Below are 17790 nucleotides of genomic sequence, written 5' to 3'. Positions count from 1 at the left end.
GCTTCAATTTTCAGCTCCTTGGGTCAATGTTATAACTCTAGAAAAAGGGTAGCTGGAATCTGTTTTGCAGAGCTGCTTGTAAAGATCACACAGAAAGCAATGGAGCCACTGGAACAAAGTATGAAGGCTGCAAAAAAAACTGGGTAAAAGCTTCAATTCTGTACAATGATTAGTGTTCAGGGTTCTGTGGATTCTGATACAGCAATATTGTGCATTTTACTGGATGTCGGGGGGGGAATCAACTTTCATATTATAAGGGGCATCTAAGATTCCTGCATTGCTTCATGTAGAAGAAAAAGAACCACTCTCATTATTCCCACCTTCTTTCCTCCAAACATTGCCTCCTATCCCTTTTGGAAGAATTACCACCACATATAATAATAATAATAATAATAATAATAATAATAATAATAAATTTGTTTTATTTATATACCGCTATTCCAAAGATCATAGCGGTGAACAGCAAGTAAGCTAATTTGCCCCCAACAGTCTGGGTACTCATTTTAGCGACCTCGGAAGGATGCAAGCCTGAGTCGAGCTTGGGCCCTTTTGCTGGTCTTGAACTCGCAACCTTGTGGTTTTGAGTGAATGGCTGCAGTACAGGCATTTAACCACTGTGCCACCAGGGCTCCATAATAATAATTTGTTTTATTTATATACCGCTATTCCAAAGATCATAGCGGTGAACAGCAAGTAAGCTAATTAGCAAGTAAGTATATATATATGTGTCTGGGACAAATGGTATGGGCATCTGACCTGTTTATTTGCATAGGCTGGGATCCTTTTAGTTAGCCTCAACTAGAACTGTTGAACCAACAGTTGAATGGTGAGCCAACATGTAGATAAGTGAACAGATTGCTTACCTGTAACTGTGGTTCTTTGAGTGGTCATCTGTGGCTCTCAAAATGGGTTTTGTGCCTGCGCAGAGACCACCAACAGATCCTTTCAAAGCTGAGCAGCTTGGCAGGAAATACCCTCCCCCCCGCCTCACCACCTATTGCACATGCTCAAGCCTCCCAAGCTACCTCCTCCTGAGTTTTGAGTCCGCAGAAAAGAGAGGGACCTGAAAAACAGGGTAGGTAGATAGGGTTGTGTGAAGGCACAGAAGACCACTTGAAGAACCACAGTTACAGGTAAGCAACCTGTTCTTGCCTTGTGTCTTCTGTGGCCATGGAATGTCTCTATCTGTCAGGAGACCCCACCTGACAGGAACTATTTTGAGGAAATGAGATCCTATTGAACAGCATTTCCAAAGTAGTACAGAATTAGTAGTAGTGTGGAAATTCTTAAACAGCATTCTTAAACATCAATACAGGATAACCTCACTGTAAAAAAAAAAGATCTTGATATTTGGGAATACATAAGAGGAAGAAACTCTGCTCATGGAAGGCTGTTGGTGGAAAGGCTTGGAGGAAGTCTTTGACTTCAGGTGTACTAGCAGCTATACAGTTGGCCCTCCTTATCCACGGATTTTTATACATGGATTCAAGTATCCACAGCTTGAAAATATTCAAAAAAGTATAAATTTCAAGTATCAAAGCTTGATTTTCCCATTTTATATAAGGAACACCATTTTGCTATGCCATTGTATTTAATGGGACTTGAGCATACACAGATTTTGTTATTCATGGGGGTTCCTGAAACCAACCCCCCATGGATAACAAGGGTCCACTGTATATGAAGAGAAATGCAACTGTTCTTGAAACTAGCTTTGCACAGATGTCTCAGCATGATTTTCTAAACATATATGTCTTAGGACATGTTTTCACAATCAAAATGGGCTACACGCAAGCATCTATGATCACATGTGTTTGTAGTTACATAGAGGATGTAATACTGTACAGGCATACCCCAGCTAACAAAGCCTCTGACTAAGAAGCTCCTTTTTACAAAGTCTCTACATGCTCCTAGCCCCCATTTTCTTCCTTGTCCTTTGAATAACTGGAGGTTTTTAGTAGGATTAGCACTGGGAGGATGGTGAAGGAGAGCTGGAGAAACAAAGACCTTAATTTCAGGTTGCAGCAGTGTTTCTGCAGTAAACAATGTAATAAAAGCTAGAGCTGAGTGTTAATGGGATTCTACTGAAGGTGTGTGTGCCTCCTACAACAGGCAACAGCAGCTGGCTCCAGAATCCCTTATGTAGCCTACTGAACACCAAAAGAGAAAGAAAAGGGGAAAGCAGATAAGTCTCCTTCACCAGCTACCCAGAAGCACACATCTATAAATCTGACCATCATAATGGAAATCATAAGAAGAAGCAGAGGCTAATGAAAGGGAAGGAAATCACTGCTGGATGCATTCTGAAAGAAGCTTTCAAGTGGTCTCTCGAGGATTCAAAATGCTTTGCTTTACTTCTGCAAGACTTACCTGACCTGACTGTTTCATTTCACGTGTGCATATTGTTAGTTTGCTGAAATTTGTTGAACTGCTCTTCTTTTTTGTGGAGTGTGAATCTATCACTATTCTTTCCATGTAATTTGAGCCTCTGGTACCAAAGGTTCTGTTAAAGAAGTCATGCCCAGGAATACCTGTATTTTGTTAACAGACCTATACCAGTCAATGATCCAGCCCTTCCACAAATAAAACATCACAGCTACCCAGCTGTGATTTCTAGAACTATTGTACTGTTGTGTATGGGTGCCTCCACCCACCACATTTAAGCTGCCAAGATTATGGCTATCACTACCAGATGGCTGCAACTGTACCCATGGCTAAGCCACTTGACACATTATTTTCTGCAAGCATATGTTATCTCTGGAACAACTGGTATCCTTCATGTGGAGCTGAAACTAATCGCTAGTAATTTTAAAAGCCTACTATAATCGCAATAAGAAATCCTGGTGTGAGTTACCATTATGATTGTCAATATTGTTGTTTTTACTTTCCATATAGGATGTGGCCTATTGGTTTCCTCTTTTGAACCTTTCTGCACCTGTATTTAGTATTTGTTTTAATGTTTATTAATTTTAGCTGCATTTGTGTGTATTTTATTTTTATATTTGGTCTATGGCTGTGAATGGACGGATGACTTCTGCACCTGTTCTCTGCCTCTGTTAAATACAATAAGCACCATTCACCTTTGAGGTGCTAGATTATTCTGTCTTGTAGCAAATGCACATCCAAAATTAACATCATATCTTTAGTCAGCTTAAGAACTATCCTCTGAGATTTGTGAGACAATGAAAGGGATATTATTTGAATATGATTCATATTTTCATTACCATTAAAAAATACCGCCAGTTGCAGCAGATGGCCTTCAACTTCCACCACCGCCCTGTAACTTTAACATTATTGGCTGCTGCGGTGTGTGTGTGTGTGTGTCTGTGTGTGTGTGTATGCAATTAAAGGCAATTGCATAATCTTAGTAGTTTTGGTTTTTCATAATAATTTTCAAATTCATCCTTAAAATGGCATCCAGGTCAAGGGAAATAGCAGAGGAACCAACAGAGTAAGTCAAGTGATGACTCAGGTTGTTTTATCATACTTTGGAATGTACCAGTGTTACCCCAGGATCTAGCCCCTCAGTCACACTTCTTTGACTTTTCAAATCAAATTAATATCAAAAGGGATTTTGTAGACAGGTAGCCAAAAAAGTACCCCAGTACAGAAAACCAGCCATGCCACATTAGGAGATCCAGATGGCTTAGCATGGGAAAAGTCAAGGCACTTAGCTGAGATAGATCACTCAAGATCATAATCCTCATAATCCTTTCATCAAGGATTATAATGGTGGGTGCTGGGCCTGGTGACTGTTTGCATACAATAGACAAAGAAAGTTTCCTTCTGGAAATGGAACGTTGGTACTTACCTGAGAGACGTCCCTTTCCAGCAGAGAAGGTCCGAGCATCCTTTAAATTGGGTGGCTCCGCCCACATGACTCCTGTTAGGCAGGGAGAAAGAAAAACAAAGGCCAGGGGCCTGACCCCGCCTATCAGGGCGGAGCAACCCCTTGTGGCCTCAGTCAATGACTAGCTGAAAAAGCCAAACTATGGTCTCCCTGTAAGCTAGAGAAGAGATAAGGTTAGGCCCCCGTAGACTGGACAGGTCCGGCTTAGCTGATCAGAGCCGCCACCCCGGTGGGCCCCATGCCAGCAGAGGAAAGGGATGCGATCCCCAAGCGGTGGGAAGGATGCTCGGACCTTCTCTGCTGGAAAGGGACGTCTCTCAGGTAAGTACCAACGTTCCATTTCCCAGCAGAGAAGGAGCCGAGCCTCCTTTAAATTGGGATTTACAAAAGCCGCTTAATCTCCTAAGGGTGGGCCTGCTGGCATGTATATCTAATCTTTGACTATCTGTTGTAACACTCTGCGACCAAAAGCTGCCTCAGCTGACTGGAAGCGGTCCAGCTTGTAGTGTTTAACGAAGGTTGAGGGAGATTTCCATGTGGCAGCTCTACAGATCTCGGATAGGGAAGCACTGGTGACTAGCGCCGCTGAGGTCGCTGCACTTCTCGTCGAGTGGGCCAGGATGCCCTCAGGTGGCTCGAGTTCTAGCGATCTATAGCATAGCGTGATGCAGTTCCTAATCCATCGGGAGAGAGTGGAAGTGGAAACCTTTGTGCCTGCAGACTTTGGCTGGAAAGAGACGAAGAGAGAGTCTGACCTTCTTATGGCTGACGTGGCCCTGATGTATGTCCTAATAGCCCTGCGTACGTCTAAGGTGTGATAGATCTTTTCTAGCTCTCTGGTGGGATGAGGACAGAAGGAGGGGAGGACGATGTCCTGTGCCGCATGGAAGGCAGAGTTGACCTTCGGAATAAAAGATGGGTCGGTCCTCAACACTACCGAGTCCGGCCGAATGATGCAGAGCTCTTTTCTCACCGACAAGGCACCCAGCTCAGACACTCTGCGAGCCGACGTCAAGGCGGTGAGCATCAGAGTCTTAAACGTGATTATTTTGAGCGGGGCTTTTCTAATGGGTTCAAAAGGGTGCGTCGTCAGAGCCTTAAGGATGACGTGAAGGTCCCAGGAAGGGAACCGGTGTCTAGTAGGCGGCGCCCTGTTAGAGACCCCTTTTAGTAGCCTGCGGATGTGGGGATGATTGGATATCCGGGCTGCTTCGTCATGAGGTAGGATGGATGTAATAGCTGCCACTTGCCTCTTGACCGTATTGGGCCTGAGACCACGGTCAAAGCCATCCTGGAGGAATTGGAGAAGAGTAGGAACCGTCACGTGGATGAAGTCGCTCCTCTTTAACTTACACCATCTCCTGAACGCTCTGAAGGTGTAATCGTAGATCTTTAGTGTTGACGCTCGCCGGGAAGCCAAGATTGATTCGATTACTTCGGGCGAATAGCCGTAGGTAGTCAGCATGAGCCGCTCAATCTCCACGCGTGAAGCTGAAGCCAGGCTGGTTGTGGGTGGTAGACTTGGCCTTGGGACAACAAATCCGATCTCAGGGGCAGTGGCAAACTCCGTGTCGACAGGCTGAGGATCTCCGAGTACCACGGACGTCTGGGCCAGGCTGGAGCTATCAGGATGACCTCTGCTCTGAGCCTTCGAATCTTCGATAGAAGTTTTGCAATCAGAGGCACCGGTGGGAAGGCATAGAGAAGACCCGACGGCCATAGGCAGTTCAGGGCATCGATGTCCTCTGACCCCTCTGTCCTGAACCTTGAGACAAATCTGGGTGTCTTGGCATTGACCGGGGAGGTGAACAGGTCTATTATGGGGCTTCCGAGAGCCGTCACGACGCTTGTGAAGACATCTGGATGAAGACTCCACTCTCCGTTGTCTATGTCGGTCCGACTCAGCCAATCTGCCCTGGTGTTGAGCAGACCCTGAAGATGTTCGGCCTCCAATGAGACCAGATTGTCCTCCGACCAGGTTAGGAGAGACTGAGCCTCGTCCATGAGCGTGCGAGACCTTGTGCCCCCTTGGCGGTTGACATGGGCTTTGGCGGTTATGTTGTCTGTTCTGATCAGGACTGACTGGTCCTTGACTAAGTGTCTGAAGGCTAGGAGCGCCAATCGGATGGCCCGAAGCTCGAGCCAGTTGATGCTCTGCGTCCTTTCCCACTGGTCCCACCTTCCTTGGGCTATGTGGATCCCGCAGTGGGCTCCCCAACCGCGGAGGCTGGCATCCGTGGTGATCTGGACCTTGTGTGGTGTCCAAATGGGTCGCCCCCTGGCGATCGCTCGTGAGGTCCACCAGGTCAGCGAGTGGCGCACCCGCCTGGGTATCAGTATCCTTCTTGGCCTCTTGAGAGCAATGTCCTTCTGGTATGGGAGCAGAAGCCACTGGAGTGGGCGAGCATGGAACCTCGCCCAGGGCAGGCAGTCGATCGCTGCGATCATCAGCCCCTGGAGATGGGCCAGGGCCTGAAGCGAGGCGGACGGAGTGTCCAGGACCTTGCGGATCGAGGAGCGAATGGACTGGATCCGATCTGAGGGCAGGCACACTGTTCCCCCCAAAGTGTCGATCTTGGCGCCCAAGTGACGGATCTGCTGACTGGGGAGGATGGAGCTCTTCTTCAGGTTGACCAGGAAGCCATGGTCCTCCAGGGATTTGAGGACCATCTGCGTGTCGAGGGCAGCCTGCCGGCTGGAGGGGGCTCGAATCAGGAGATCGTCCAAGTAGGGGTGAACGTGGAGTCGACGGGACCTCCAATGGGCTACCAGGGCCACCATGATTTTGGTGAACACCCTTGGGGCCGACGCAAGCCCAAATGGGAGGGCTCTGTATTGAAAATGTCGCCGGCCATATTTGAAACGTAGGAAGCGTCAGGAGTCCGGATGGATCAAGATGTGAAAATAAGCATCCCGAAGGTCTATAGAGGAAAGGAAGTCTCTGGGTTGGAGGCTGTCCAGGATCGACTTCAGGGTTTCCATCCGGAACCTCCTCTTGGCTATGAATTGGTTGACTCCTCTTAGGTTTAGAATGGATCTCCAGGAGCCGTTCTTCTTTGGGACCAGAAAAATGGTGGAGTAACAGCCTTTTCCCTTTTGGTCCGGTGGCACTGGTTCTATGGCTCGAATCTCCAAAAGGTGAGAGATGGCTTCCAGTAGGAGGCGGTGTCTTTCGGGATCCTTGGATCTGGGAGAGGGGGCGAACATGTCGTGAGGCCTTAGATGGAACTGAAGCTTGTATCCATGCCGAATGGTGTCGAGGACCCACGTGTCCGAGGTGGAGTTCTCCCAGATGTGAGCGAATCCCTGAAGTCTGCCCCCTACTGGAATCATTCTGTCATGCTTGTTTATTTTTGTTTGAAGGCTTGGAACCTCCGCCGTCTTTATGGGAGAATGAAGCCTTATGTTTGGGGAATTTGGAGTCTCCCCAGCGGGGTCTGGGTCTGGACTCCCTGGCTTGAGAAGAGGAGTTAGAGGAGGAGTAGTCAGGTCGAAAGGAACGAAAGGAAGAACGCTGCCTAAACTGCCTCCTATCGTCTTTCTTTTTAGCGGAAGGCAAGGCCTTCTTTTTATCTTTTCCCTCTACTAAGACTGGATCAAGAGACTCGCCGAAGAGCTTAGTGCCTAAGAAGGGAGTGTAGGATAAGTTCTGTTTAGACCTGGAGTCCACATTCCAGCTCTTAAGCCAGAATTGGCGCCTTACTGCCACAGCCGCGGCCTGAGCTCTCGCGCACTGTTGGACGGTGTCCAGCGTGGCGTCAGCTGTGAAGGCCCATGCCTTGATGATCTTATTTATGGTCTGTCTAACTCTAGTGTCTGCGTTAGGGAGCATGTCAAGGAGGTCCTTAGACCACTGGAGAGAAGCCCTGCTGACCATAGAGACTGTCGTGGCGGCCCTAATGGCTATGGAGGAGGCCTCATGGACTCTTTTGAGAGCTCCCTCGGCCCTCCTGTCCTCCGGACTTCTAAGGGTGTCCTCGCCGTCGCGGCTAAAGACTGATGAAGAGACTAGGGCGGACACAGGAGCATCAACCAAAGGGACCTTAAGCTTGTCCATGACTGACTGCTGCAGGATGTAATGCTTACGAGTGAAGCTACTGTTGGGCCTAGCTGCAGCTGGCTTTTGCCATTCGTCCCTTATAATCTGCATGATGTTATAAGGGCAAGGCACCTCTAAAATAGAAGGGGCCGAAACTGGGAATAGATCCTCGCCCACTCTGGGCAGATCCGAGTCGGGCGTGAGAGCCTTGCCAGAGGGCACAGAGATCCCCAGGGTCTTAGTAGTTTTCCTGATGAGGGGGACATAATCTTCGGCACTGAAGAGCCGGGAAGAAGAGGGCCCATCCCTATCGTCAATATCCTCATCCTGGGAAAGCTCTCCCTCCTCGGTTCCAGAATGATTGGAATCCGAGAGAGCTTCTAAGGCGTCCTCGTCCGAGGACAGCTGGGTGGGCGCCCTCTTACGTTTGCCCGACACCCTCCCGAACCTCGGGCGTTTGGAGGGCGGCCGATATGAATGCTCCGACTCTGAATCCTCCTCGGAGTGTTCAGAGACAGCGGAGTGGGAGGCTGCTGGGGAACGGTCTAGGGCAGTCCGGCGGGTGAGAGGGTCGCTAGAGCCCTCACTGGTGGACCTGGCCCCAGAGCCGGAGGAAGCAGGCTCTGCCCCTTCCCGGGGGCGCGCAGTGCCCGCAGAGCCCTGAACTGCGGTGGCTGGCCTTCTCGCAGGGGGAGTGGGGGAGAAGGAAGCACCGCGTAATGGCCTCAGGGGACGTGCCGACCCGTCCGCCGGGTGGTTAGGGCCCACTTCCGGTTCAAGATGGCGGCCCCCATAGGACTCCGCATGGCCAAGATGGCCGCCGCCATAGGAGCCCACGTGGCCGAAAGGGCCGCTCCCGATGAAAGGGGCGACCAAACCCCCCCATGGCAGAAAGGAGGTGCGGGTGGGGTCCGCTTGCCAAGGGACCGGCCAGGCACTGGGCCAAGCGCTCTCCTGAGGAGAGGGGGCTGGGGGGGGGGGCGTCGCTGCCGCTGGTCTGGCAGGGGAAGGGCCCAGGCCACATGACGAGGGGAGGGAAACCCAACGAATTAAAGGGGCCCGGTCCCCGAGATGGCGCCGCCGCACGCACAGTGCCCTTTTCCCCCTGGGATGTCTGAGCCGGGGGAAGGGTCTCCTGGGCCCCGGGGTTCCTGGGCGTGGGGACTGGCTCTGGCGAGGGAGGGATACTCACGTCCTCCCCTATGTCGGCGGCGTCCGTAGCGGGCTCTCCCTCAGCGGACCCAGCCTGGGTTGCTTGGGAGCCCCCGATGGCGCTAGCAAGCAGGAGGCGGCTGGCCTCGGCTGGCTGCGACCGCGTCTCCTCACCGTGTCCCGGTTGGGACGCAGAAGCCGCGAGGCAGGCTTCCGGCAGAGCCGGGGCTGGCCTGGGCAGGGAGGAGACCGCCTCGGTGGTCACCCTGGCTTTTTTGCCTCCCGGCATGGCTGGGAAGGAGGGCGGGAGGGGAGAGACAAGCAGCAGAGAAAACAGAGCAGAGAAAGAAGGGAGTGATTTTTTTTTTTTTTTTTTTTTTAAAGCAGGAAATAAGGAAAGGCAGAAAGCGAAAAGGGGTTAAGCCAGGTGAGTCCCAGAGGCAAATAAAGTTGAAGGAAGTCTTGTGGAACGCGTCCTAGCAGGAGCAAGGCAGGAAGAAGACTGAGGCCACAAGGGGTTGCTCCGCCCTGATAGGCGGGGTCAGGCCCCTGGCCTTTGTTTTTCTTTCTCCCTGCCTAACAGGAGTCATGTGGGCGGAGCCACCCAATTTAAAGGAGGCTCGGCTCCTTCTCTGCTGGGAAATGAAACTCTTTTTGTTTGAGGACATTCACTCCAATTGTCCAGTCGTTCTTGCATATCTCGTTTCATTCTTCCCTCCTGGGAAACACTGCCACAAGACCCATTTCTTGCTATAAAAATATGTGCCAGGACAATAGCAATTCAGTCTAGTTTGAAACTGGACAGAACCTCTGTTCAATTTCAACACCTCAGTAAGTGCCCAATGAACTGCAGGTAGCTACTGAGCCATCCTCAGTCCGGTGCCCCCACACTTGGAGCTACACTTCAGGAGTGGTACAAGATTACCTCTTTACAATTCTGCAACACACTATCTTCTACTGCCTTTGCATTATTAGTTCTTGTGTGAGTAGGAGAGAGTGTTGTGTGTGTGTGCTGGTTCCCCTGTTGTAAATAAACTAAACTAATTTGGAACCTGCTTCTGGAGTTCATTGGGTTTGGAATCGGTATACAAAAGCTTGTGTCTCAGATAGTGTTACTCTGGCCCTCTTGCTGCTTCCTATTGAGTTAAATCAGTTTACCCACTGAAGACTATTTGTAGGCACTCTCTTGGGACCCCTTGCAATTTAAGTAACACTAGACAAAACTCTTTCCCATCTGGGATCTGGTTTTCTTCCAACACAAGTTTTGAACCTTTGGTCATGGCTGCCTCTAGGTTTCCTGTTGTTCCTTATCCTCCTCTTCTCTAATGGCCAGTTCAGTAGTTGGGACTGAAAGAAAACCCAGATCCACTGAGAGCCAGTCATTTCAGATAGCTGGATGGACCTGGTTCATGGCTGCAGCCGAATTGAGACAAGGCTGCTGGAGTTGTCACATGGCCCATTTGCACTCCCTTTCTCTAGTTGAGTTTGGATTACAGGTGATGGCAAGCTCAGTCAAGTTTTTAGTTCCCACCTCACTCCCCTGTGTTGTGTGCCAGAACAGTCAGACCACTACTTAACTAATTTTATAACTTTCTTAGCCACCTTTCACTCAGGTCACTAGTTTTCCCAAGCTAATACAGGACAAAAAATTCTATTTCAGTGTAAAAGTGTAATAAAATCATAAATTAAATTTAAAACCAAGTTTAAAATGAACTACTAACAAAACCAGTGCAAATGCACACAGAGACAGACAGACAGACACACACACACACATACATATATGAAACACATCTTTCAATTAAAAGCCAGTGAATGATCCCAATGATCATTTTCCTAAATTGGAGTGCTCCAAATCTTTCTTATTTTAATGAGTGAAAAGCAGCTTTGTCTCTTGTTTATATCCTTGTCTAGTGGGTTCAAACTGAGAGACAGTATGTCAGCCATTTCCTAAAAATGTAAGATGTGGGGTCTCATGACTCTTTTGATGTCTCAATGACACTCTGTCTCCTCACCCTCTTCCATGATAGATGTGCTGCCTCATCCCTGAGAAATATGGAGGCATGTTGTGTTTATTCAATAAAAAAAACATGTGCTGTCACATGTTAATAATTTACCTTTGTCAATTTGACTGAAATAACTAGTTCTTTCAGTTTTAGCAAAAGAAGTGTATTGATTTATGAGAAGCTGAATAACTTGATGGAGGGAATGTACACAATCAACAGAAAGGGTTCACTGGCATATTAAAAACTTTGATGTATTTGTTGATTTGGGGTTTTGACAATAGATGCCTATGTATTCCTGTAAAAAATGAAAGACTTCAAAAGCTTCTATGTAAGAAATGTGGGAATTCAGCTTCTCCTGTTAGTCATGCTCATGCTCAGTCAGATGAAATGTTTCACCATCCATGGCTACATAGGTTGAGTATCCCTTATCTGGAATTCTGAAACCCAAAATACTCCAAACCCCAAAACTTTTTCCGTAGGTAACTGAGATAGTGACATCTTTGCTTTTTGATGGTTCAGTGTACATAACCTTTGTATCATGCACAAAGTTATTTAAAACAGTGAACAAAATTACCTTCAGAATATGTGTATAAGGTGTATATGACACAATGAAGTTTGTGTTTAGAACGGTCCCATCTCCAAGATATCTCATTATGTACGTCTATGCAAATGCAGGCATTCCAAAATCCAAAAGACTTCTGGTCCCAAGCATTTCAGACAAGTCATCCACCTGCTTGCACCTGGTTTTTTATACATACTGCTAGAGCATGCAAAAGCAGCTCCTACAATGCAAATGTAACATGTGAACTGATTCAATATTGATCTTTGAACTAGATTCACTTTCTGTGCCTCTATGTTTCCACCTGGCTACCTTGCTATGTTTACTGTCCTGCTTTTTCTCCTACCTTTCTTCATCCCACACTTTCTTTCTTTCTTCCTGCCTGATTGATCTTAATCTGACAACTTCCTATTTCTTCTCTCCTCTTTTTCTGTTGCCTTCTTAATTACTGTTCAGTGTTTAGCAAATTTGTAATTGTCTGCCACTCTTTTTGCTGGAACATCTCCACATGTTGGCTCTTAGACTTGGCTCTCCTGACACAACTCTGTTACTTCTGTTGCCCGACAACTCTGGCTCTCTGTCATTTTCCCACGCTCCTCTCCATGATAATCATAATAAGTATCTTCCAAGTTGACTAAACTTTCCCTCTTTGCAAAAAGCCAAAATAACTCCCCTCCAAAAATACCCATATAGTTTCCATCCTGGTCCTTTAACAATCCTTCCCAAATGTTTATTACTTAAATTTACATTACTTATAGTCTGTTCCTGTGTTTTCGACCCTGCACTCAAAGCTGTTTCTCTCTTTGAATCATGCCCTCAGTTTTCTATCTATGTATTCCACAAAGTCTTTATTTACAAAACTTTTTGAATTAACTTTTAGTCATTAAATGTCAAGGTTGTTTTCTCCATCTGCACATTTGCTGTTCTATCCTTTGCCTGAAGTCACTCTTGCTCATTCTGATGTTGGAACTTGCCTAATCTTAGTTCTTCTCTCACTGTTCCACATTGTGACCAAACTCCAAATGATGTGACAGATCTATATGCAGATTATCCAGTACCTTTATTTTTAAAGCTGAAAAGCATGCATAGTGGTTATAGGGTACCAATTGGCCAGTACAGCAAGGTGGACAGGTTCAGAATTTTGTCCATAAGTGATTTTTCCCTTTGATGTTATTCCCTGGGTGGCTGTTAGTCCAGCTGGGGAAGGGGCAGATGTGTATTGTGCTTGACATTGCCACACTAGCCAAGATATTCAGCAGCTGGGGAGGATGGAGGAGATTCTTATAAAGGAAATGACTTGCGAAAAAGGAGTCGTGCACCCCTTCTCCCTAATACTGCACCCTTGGGCTTCTTTTAAGTGTTACAAAGGATACTGGGAGATGCAGAGAGCAAACCCCTTGGAATCCAAAAGGCCTTCCTACCAACTAAATGTGCACAGTAATGCAGGCTCAATAACAGTGATAGATATCCCCACTTCATCTGTAATTTGGTGCTGGGTTCGTGTTTCTCTTGTTCTGACCATTCCTGTTGTTTGTTTGCTCAAAGTCTCTATAGGATTCTATCCCACTTTCTGCCAGCAATCTTTGTTTACACCTTTTCTTCATCTGATTTTCTTCTTTCATTTGATCATCAGGCTGATCTCTTTTTCTTGTGTCTCTGACAGCCTTTCTCTCATGACATTCCAGGGGGACCTCAAAATCAACACAGGTAATAAAAGAGCTCTGGATTTTCTCCCAGACTCACTTTCATCCTCACTCTCTCTTCTATCAATGGATTTGTGAGTCATCCTTCTGCCACTGCCAGTGTCATGTTTCTGCCTCTTCTTCTCTCTTCAAACTAGTTTTAGTCAATACATCCTGTATCTTCAAAATTTCTGTGAGCTGTGGGTTGATCAGTGTTACCCCATGCACCAAACCTCTGAGAACATGCTTTCAAATGCATACATGCATCTGAGAAAAATCAATGGCACAGATTTCCCAGACACAGATGTTTCAGGATGCAACTGTGCACATACAGTATTTTACTTTCACACTTGATGCACAAAACAGCAATGTAACCTCAGCATCTCTCATTAGACGTGCAGCTGTTTCCCAAATTTGCCAAAATATATAGCTATTAACATGACCAAGTCCTGAAATAAATTCCTTATAATTTCCTGTCTTGAATGTTGTGATAAGCTAATTTTGCTATATTCCTTTACCATTTCACCAATAGTAAACTACAAAAGCAGTTAGAATTCTTTTGTCCTAAGGCAACCCATAATTAGTGGCATCCGTCCTGAAAACTAAGCAGTATTCATTACATTCCAAAGTCCAGCTTTAGACATCTTTCGCTCCAGCAGGCCTTCAAATGTCATTTTGAAGCAACTGATTGACAAATAAGCCAAATTACCGGGCATTATCAATATGCTTCCAGCTTGGGTCACCTCGTTTAACAGCAGCCTGTAATTTATCCCATTCCTTCAAGCACGCCTGATGATCACATCCTAACAAGACTTCAATTCTTGTCTGTCTTGGGCACTAAAACAAGGGTGACACACAGAGGAAGCCAGGAAGTCCTGCAATCTTAGAAATGCCCAGTTCCATGCTAACAAAGGGAACAGTGTAACTAAGAAGAGGAAGTGGAAATGAGACTTTTTCAAAAACTGGAGTATAGATCTCAGAGGTTTTACCAGTCTCAAAACTAACAAAGATGACAGAACTCAATCTTTTACAGTTCATTACAGTGCTAACCGCTCATGACTTCTAACCAACCGAGATTGGAGGTGACAGTGATGGCAGCCTTATTTAGTATTTAGCACCAAGAAGAATGAAAACAAAAATGTCACAGGCTGGAAGAAATCCAGGGTCTTGTTAAGGGATGCCAGGGTTGAGTGATTGAACAAGAGACTCTGGCCCACACCACATGGATGGCTTCTTCATAATGCAGTCCCACACAGCTGGGTTATGTGTGAAGGAAGGAACTATGTGAGTGGGGCCAATGGCACAGGCCTTTCCTGTCTAATTACACACTGGTTGGCTGGGAGAGATGAAAAGGATTAATTAAGTGGAAAAAAACAACACAGTTGGGCCTACTCATGTGGTTGCTTCCCTTACACACACTTCCCAGTGTCATAGGGAAATGGCTCCCCCAGCATTGCAGGTGCATGCAAATAGGACTGAGAATTCCAGTTGAAAAGGTGTTTTTTTTTAAAAAAAAAAAAATTGTAATTATTTCTGTCTCTGATGTAATGTGGACTCTATGCCAAGGTTTCTGTTTTCCTTTCTGTAATTTAGTTCAGGATGTTCTCTTTTGTTTTCATTGTAATGCGTAAGGTATGTTATTTGTCTGAAATAAAAACCACACCGCTAATTGCTTTTTAGAGCATCACTGGTTAGTTCACCACACATATCAAACAAACAATAATTAGCCTTCCTAGTTTGTCTAAGATAACAGACTTTGCTCCTATACATGATAAGAACTCATATTGGAGAAAGCAGAGGTGTGCCCTTGGGGACACAAATAAAGTGAGACACTACACTTGATATCTGCCCTGATAAGCCCAATATTTGAGATGAGAGTTGGGTTCTATCACTTCTCAAATGTATTCACATTCTGAAGGTAATATCCAACACAATGTTCCCTGGACTTCTGCTCTCAGAACATTCCCATCCTCTATTACTCACTGCAGCAAAAAAGCATCACCCCAAATGTCAGTTCCTGAGGGCCCCCAAACCACCAGAATACATTGGGGAGGGTGGGAAAGTTGTGCCGCTCCATTGATGGGTATCATTAGATTGGCGGTCTGACACATTCAGATTTCATTCAGAGACTCTATACGTATTTTCATAACGAGTTATCAAATTATAATTATTTATTTGCAACAACCATTGTATGTGCACAATATTGTTTGATAGAAACATTTAACAATCAGAAAAGGAAATGTCTTACACTTAATCATAATTAAGTAAAACCAAATCCAGCAATTCACAGTCATACTGTGACACACTAAAACACACTTTATGGGAAATAACCAAAGTTGGTCTCTCTCTTTGGTCTACATGTTTCTGCTCTGATGTTCAAAAAACAACTGGAGGGTTGAAATTTGTCCAAACTCACTATAAATATAGACACAGATATACACTGTAATAATGGGGGAAGATGATTTCCACTGATCCTCCCTTCTCCCATATTCCTCCTTTCCCTCCACACGCTCCCATGTCTGGAAGACTGGGAAATGTATGAGATTATCATACAAGGCTTCTACAGTGCAACAACATGTTTTTGAAGCACTGATACTGAGGCAATATTTATCATACCTCTGCTTCAGTACTGGTATTGTGCTGCACTGTATGGTGCACTGGTATCTGGATTGCCCCGTGTCTGCTGACTCCCTGTTACTGCTCTACTTACAACATGCATATCATTCTAGGAGAGCAGTAGGAAGAAAGGCTGGGTGGCAGTGAGGCAGAGTGAGGAGAAATCGAGCAGTGGAGGGGCAGGAGAAGAGATACCAAGCCACTGGATGATCCCCTACCAAAAGCCCATTGCTTCCATTTGAGTTGTAAATTTGCTTACAAAGTATAAGTTGGCCTTACAGAAATACATCAATATTCCGCTTTGGTTTAGCGCTCATGATAATGCCTCAACCTAACACAATTGTTAAAAAGAAGACTCACTGATTTTACTATGGTCAACATAAATGTAAACAATAAGCATGATCACTGATTCCAGACTACTGCTGCTGAAATGGGATAGTCATGCAGGCATCTACAGAACATGGTGTTTCAGACAACAAGGATGAGATTTCCTACATTTAAAATGCTTTCAAATAAATGATGTTTTTCCTCCAGTCTTGTTCTCCAGCATCCCCATGTTTAATTTTTAAGAAATGTTTTGTACAATGAATTGTGATCTTGGATGTTTGGTTTTGCCTTTTACTCTGTATTGTTAGTTTCGCCCTGTCTACAACACATATAAATGACAGTGAGGTAACAACTATTTCAAGTTGGTACTCCAAAGTATATTACTTTTTACACTGTTAGCATAATCAAAACACTTCCAACAGTTGCTGCTTTATGAAAGAAACACAGACAACATACTTCTCTAGGAATTAATTCTGCTTAACTCAAAATAACCAGAGCCATTTTCTGAATTGCCTACATTTAGGGAAAAGTAACCCCTTACCTTTTTTTTGTTAGTGGGGCAGATGTAGAAATTTTCAATGACTGTAGCAATCCCGGGCTGTAGATTCAACTTGGTATATAGCGTTCCAAAATCTGAAGATCTGGAGAGGGGGAAAGAGACTTTTAGATGTAGTCTGACAATAAACTTGTATTTAGTTAGTTCAACAAGACAGAGGCATTACATAGTTCACATATTATACATTTTTCAAACGGATATAAATAGAACATGAAAATAACTTTGAAATTCTAAGGGTCCTCCTCAAGCATATCATGTGAATGAAATGTAAGAGTTGCATTCACATTTGCAAAACAGGGAAATTGTCATCTAAACTTCTAAGGAAATCCCATCAATAGAAAAGCTGACCTCTATAACAAAAAACGAAACACAAGATAAAAAATCCAACCAAATCCTTAACAGCAACAAATCTGTGGCTCCACTCTCCCATTCACTAGCCCCTATCTAAACTTTGTAAAATACATTTTTAGCTAAACTTTCTTCTTAACATTTTTAAAGCCATCTGGGTCTTATTTTGGGAGAAAAGTGGGATATAAATTGAAGGGGGGGAAAGAAAGAAAGAAAGAACATGTTTTCAAACAGAAAGGGACACCTAATTTGAGAACATTAATATGAACAAGTTATCTTTTTCAGTCAATCAAAGGCTATCAGTTTAATACAGTAAAATTAATACAAAAATAGAATGGCATCACCAAATTGTAATGCCAAATATTTAACCAGCATCAGCTCATTTTACATACCAGCAATAGAAGTAGGTGACCTATGGCCCATATGCATGTGCAGAATACCACGTGTCAACCCCATGGTATGCCACCTGTGGTTCACTCCTGGGCTGGTGTAGCAATGGGCGAGTGTTCACACACCCATCTAATGCCACATGCAGCCACTACAGTCACACCTCACTTACCTGCAGCCCCAACCGTGCCCACCGTGAAGGTTCCTGATGCAACCCTTAAGGGAAGAAATAGGGCACCTGGCTTCACCCATGTGTCCAGGCACCCTTTCCAAT

General features: G+C 45.5%; 1 protein-coding gene across 2 annotated transcripts in view; it reads right to left on the bottom strand.

The window, feature by feature from the left end:
- SORCS2 (sortilin related VPS10 domain containing receptor 2) overlaps positions 1 to 17790 on the bottom strand; it is a 184720-nt gene that overhangs the window by 89542 nt on the left and 77388 nt on the right. For both annotated transcript variants that reach the window (XM_089516330.1, XM_089516331.1), the window contains exon 3: positions 16767 to 16866. In XM_089516330.1, the coding sequence (XP_089372456.1) occupies positions 16767 to 16866 (100 nt within the window). The remainder of the gene's footprint in view (positions 1 to 16766; positions 16867 to 17790) is intronic.

This window comes from Sceloporus occidentalis, unplaced genomic scaffold (genome assembly GCF_023333645.1).
Source record: "Sceloporus occidentalis isolate IW3139 unplaced genomic scaffold, rSceOcc1.0.p SCAF_3, whole genome shotgun sequence".
NCBI lineage: Eukaryota > Metazoa > Chordata > Lepidosauria > Squamata > Phrynosomatidae > Sceloporus > Sceloporus occidentalis.
The sequence above is the reverse complement of the archived record's forward strand: the minus strand, read 5'-3'. Positions and strand labels throughout refer to the sequence as shown.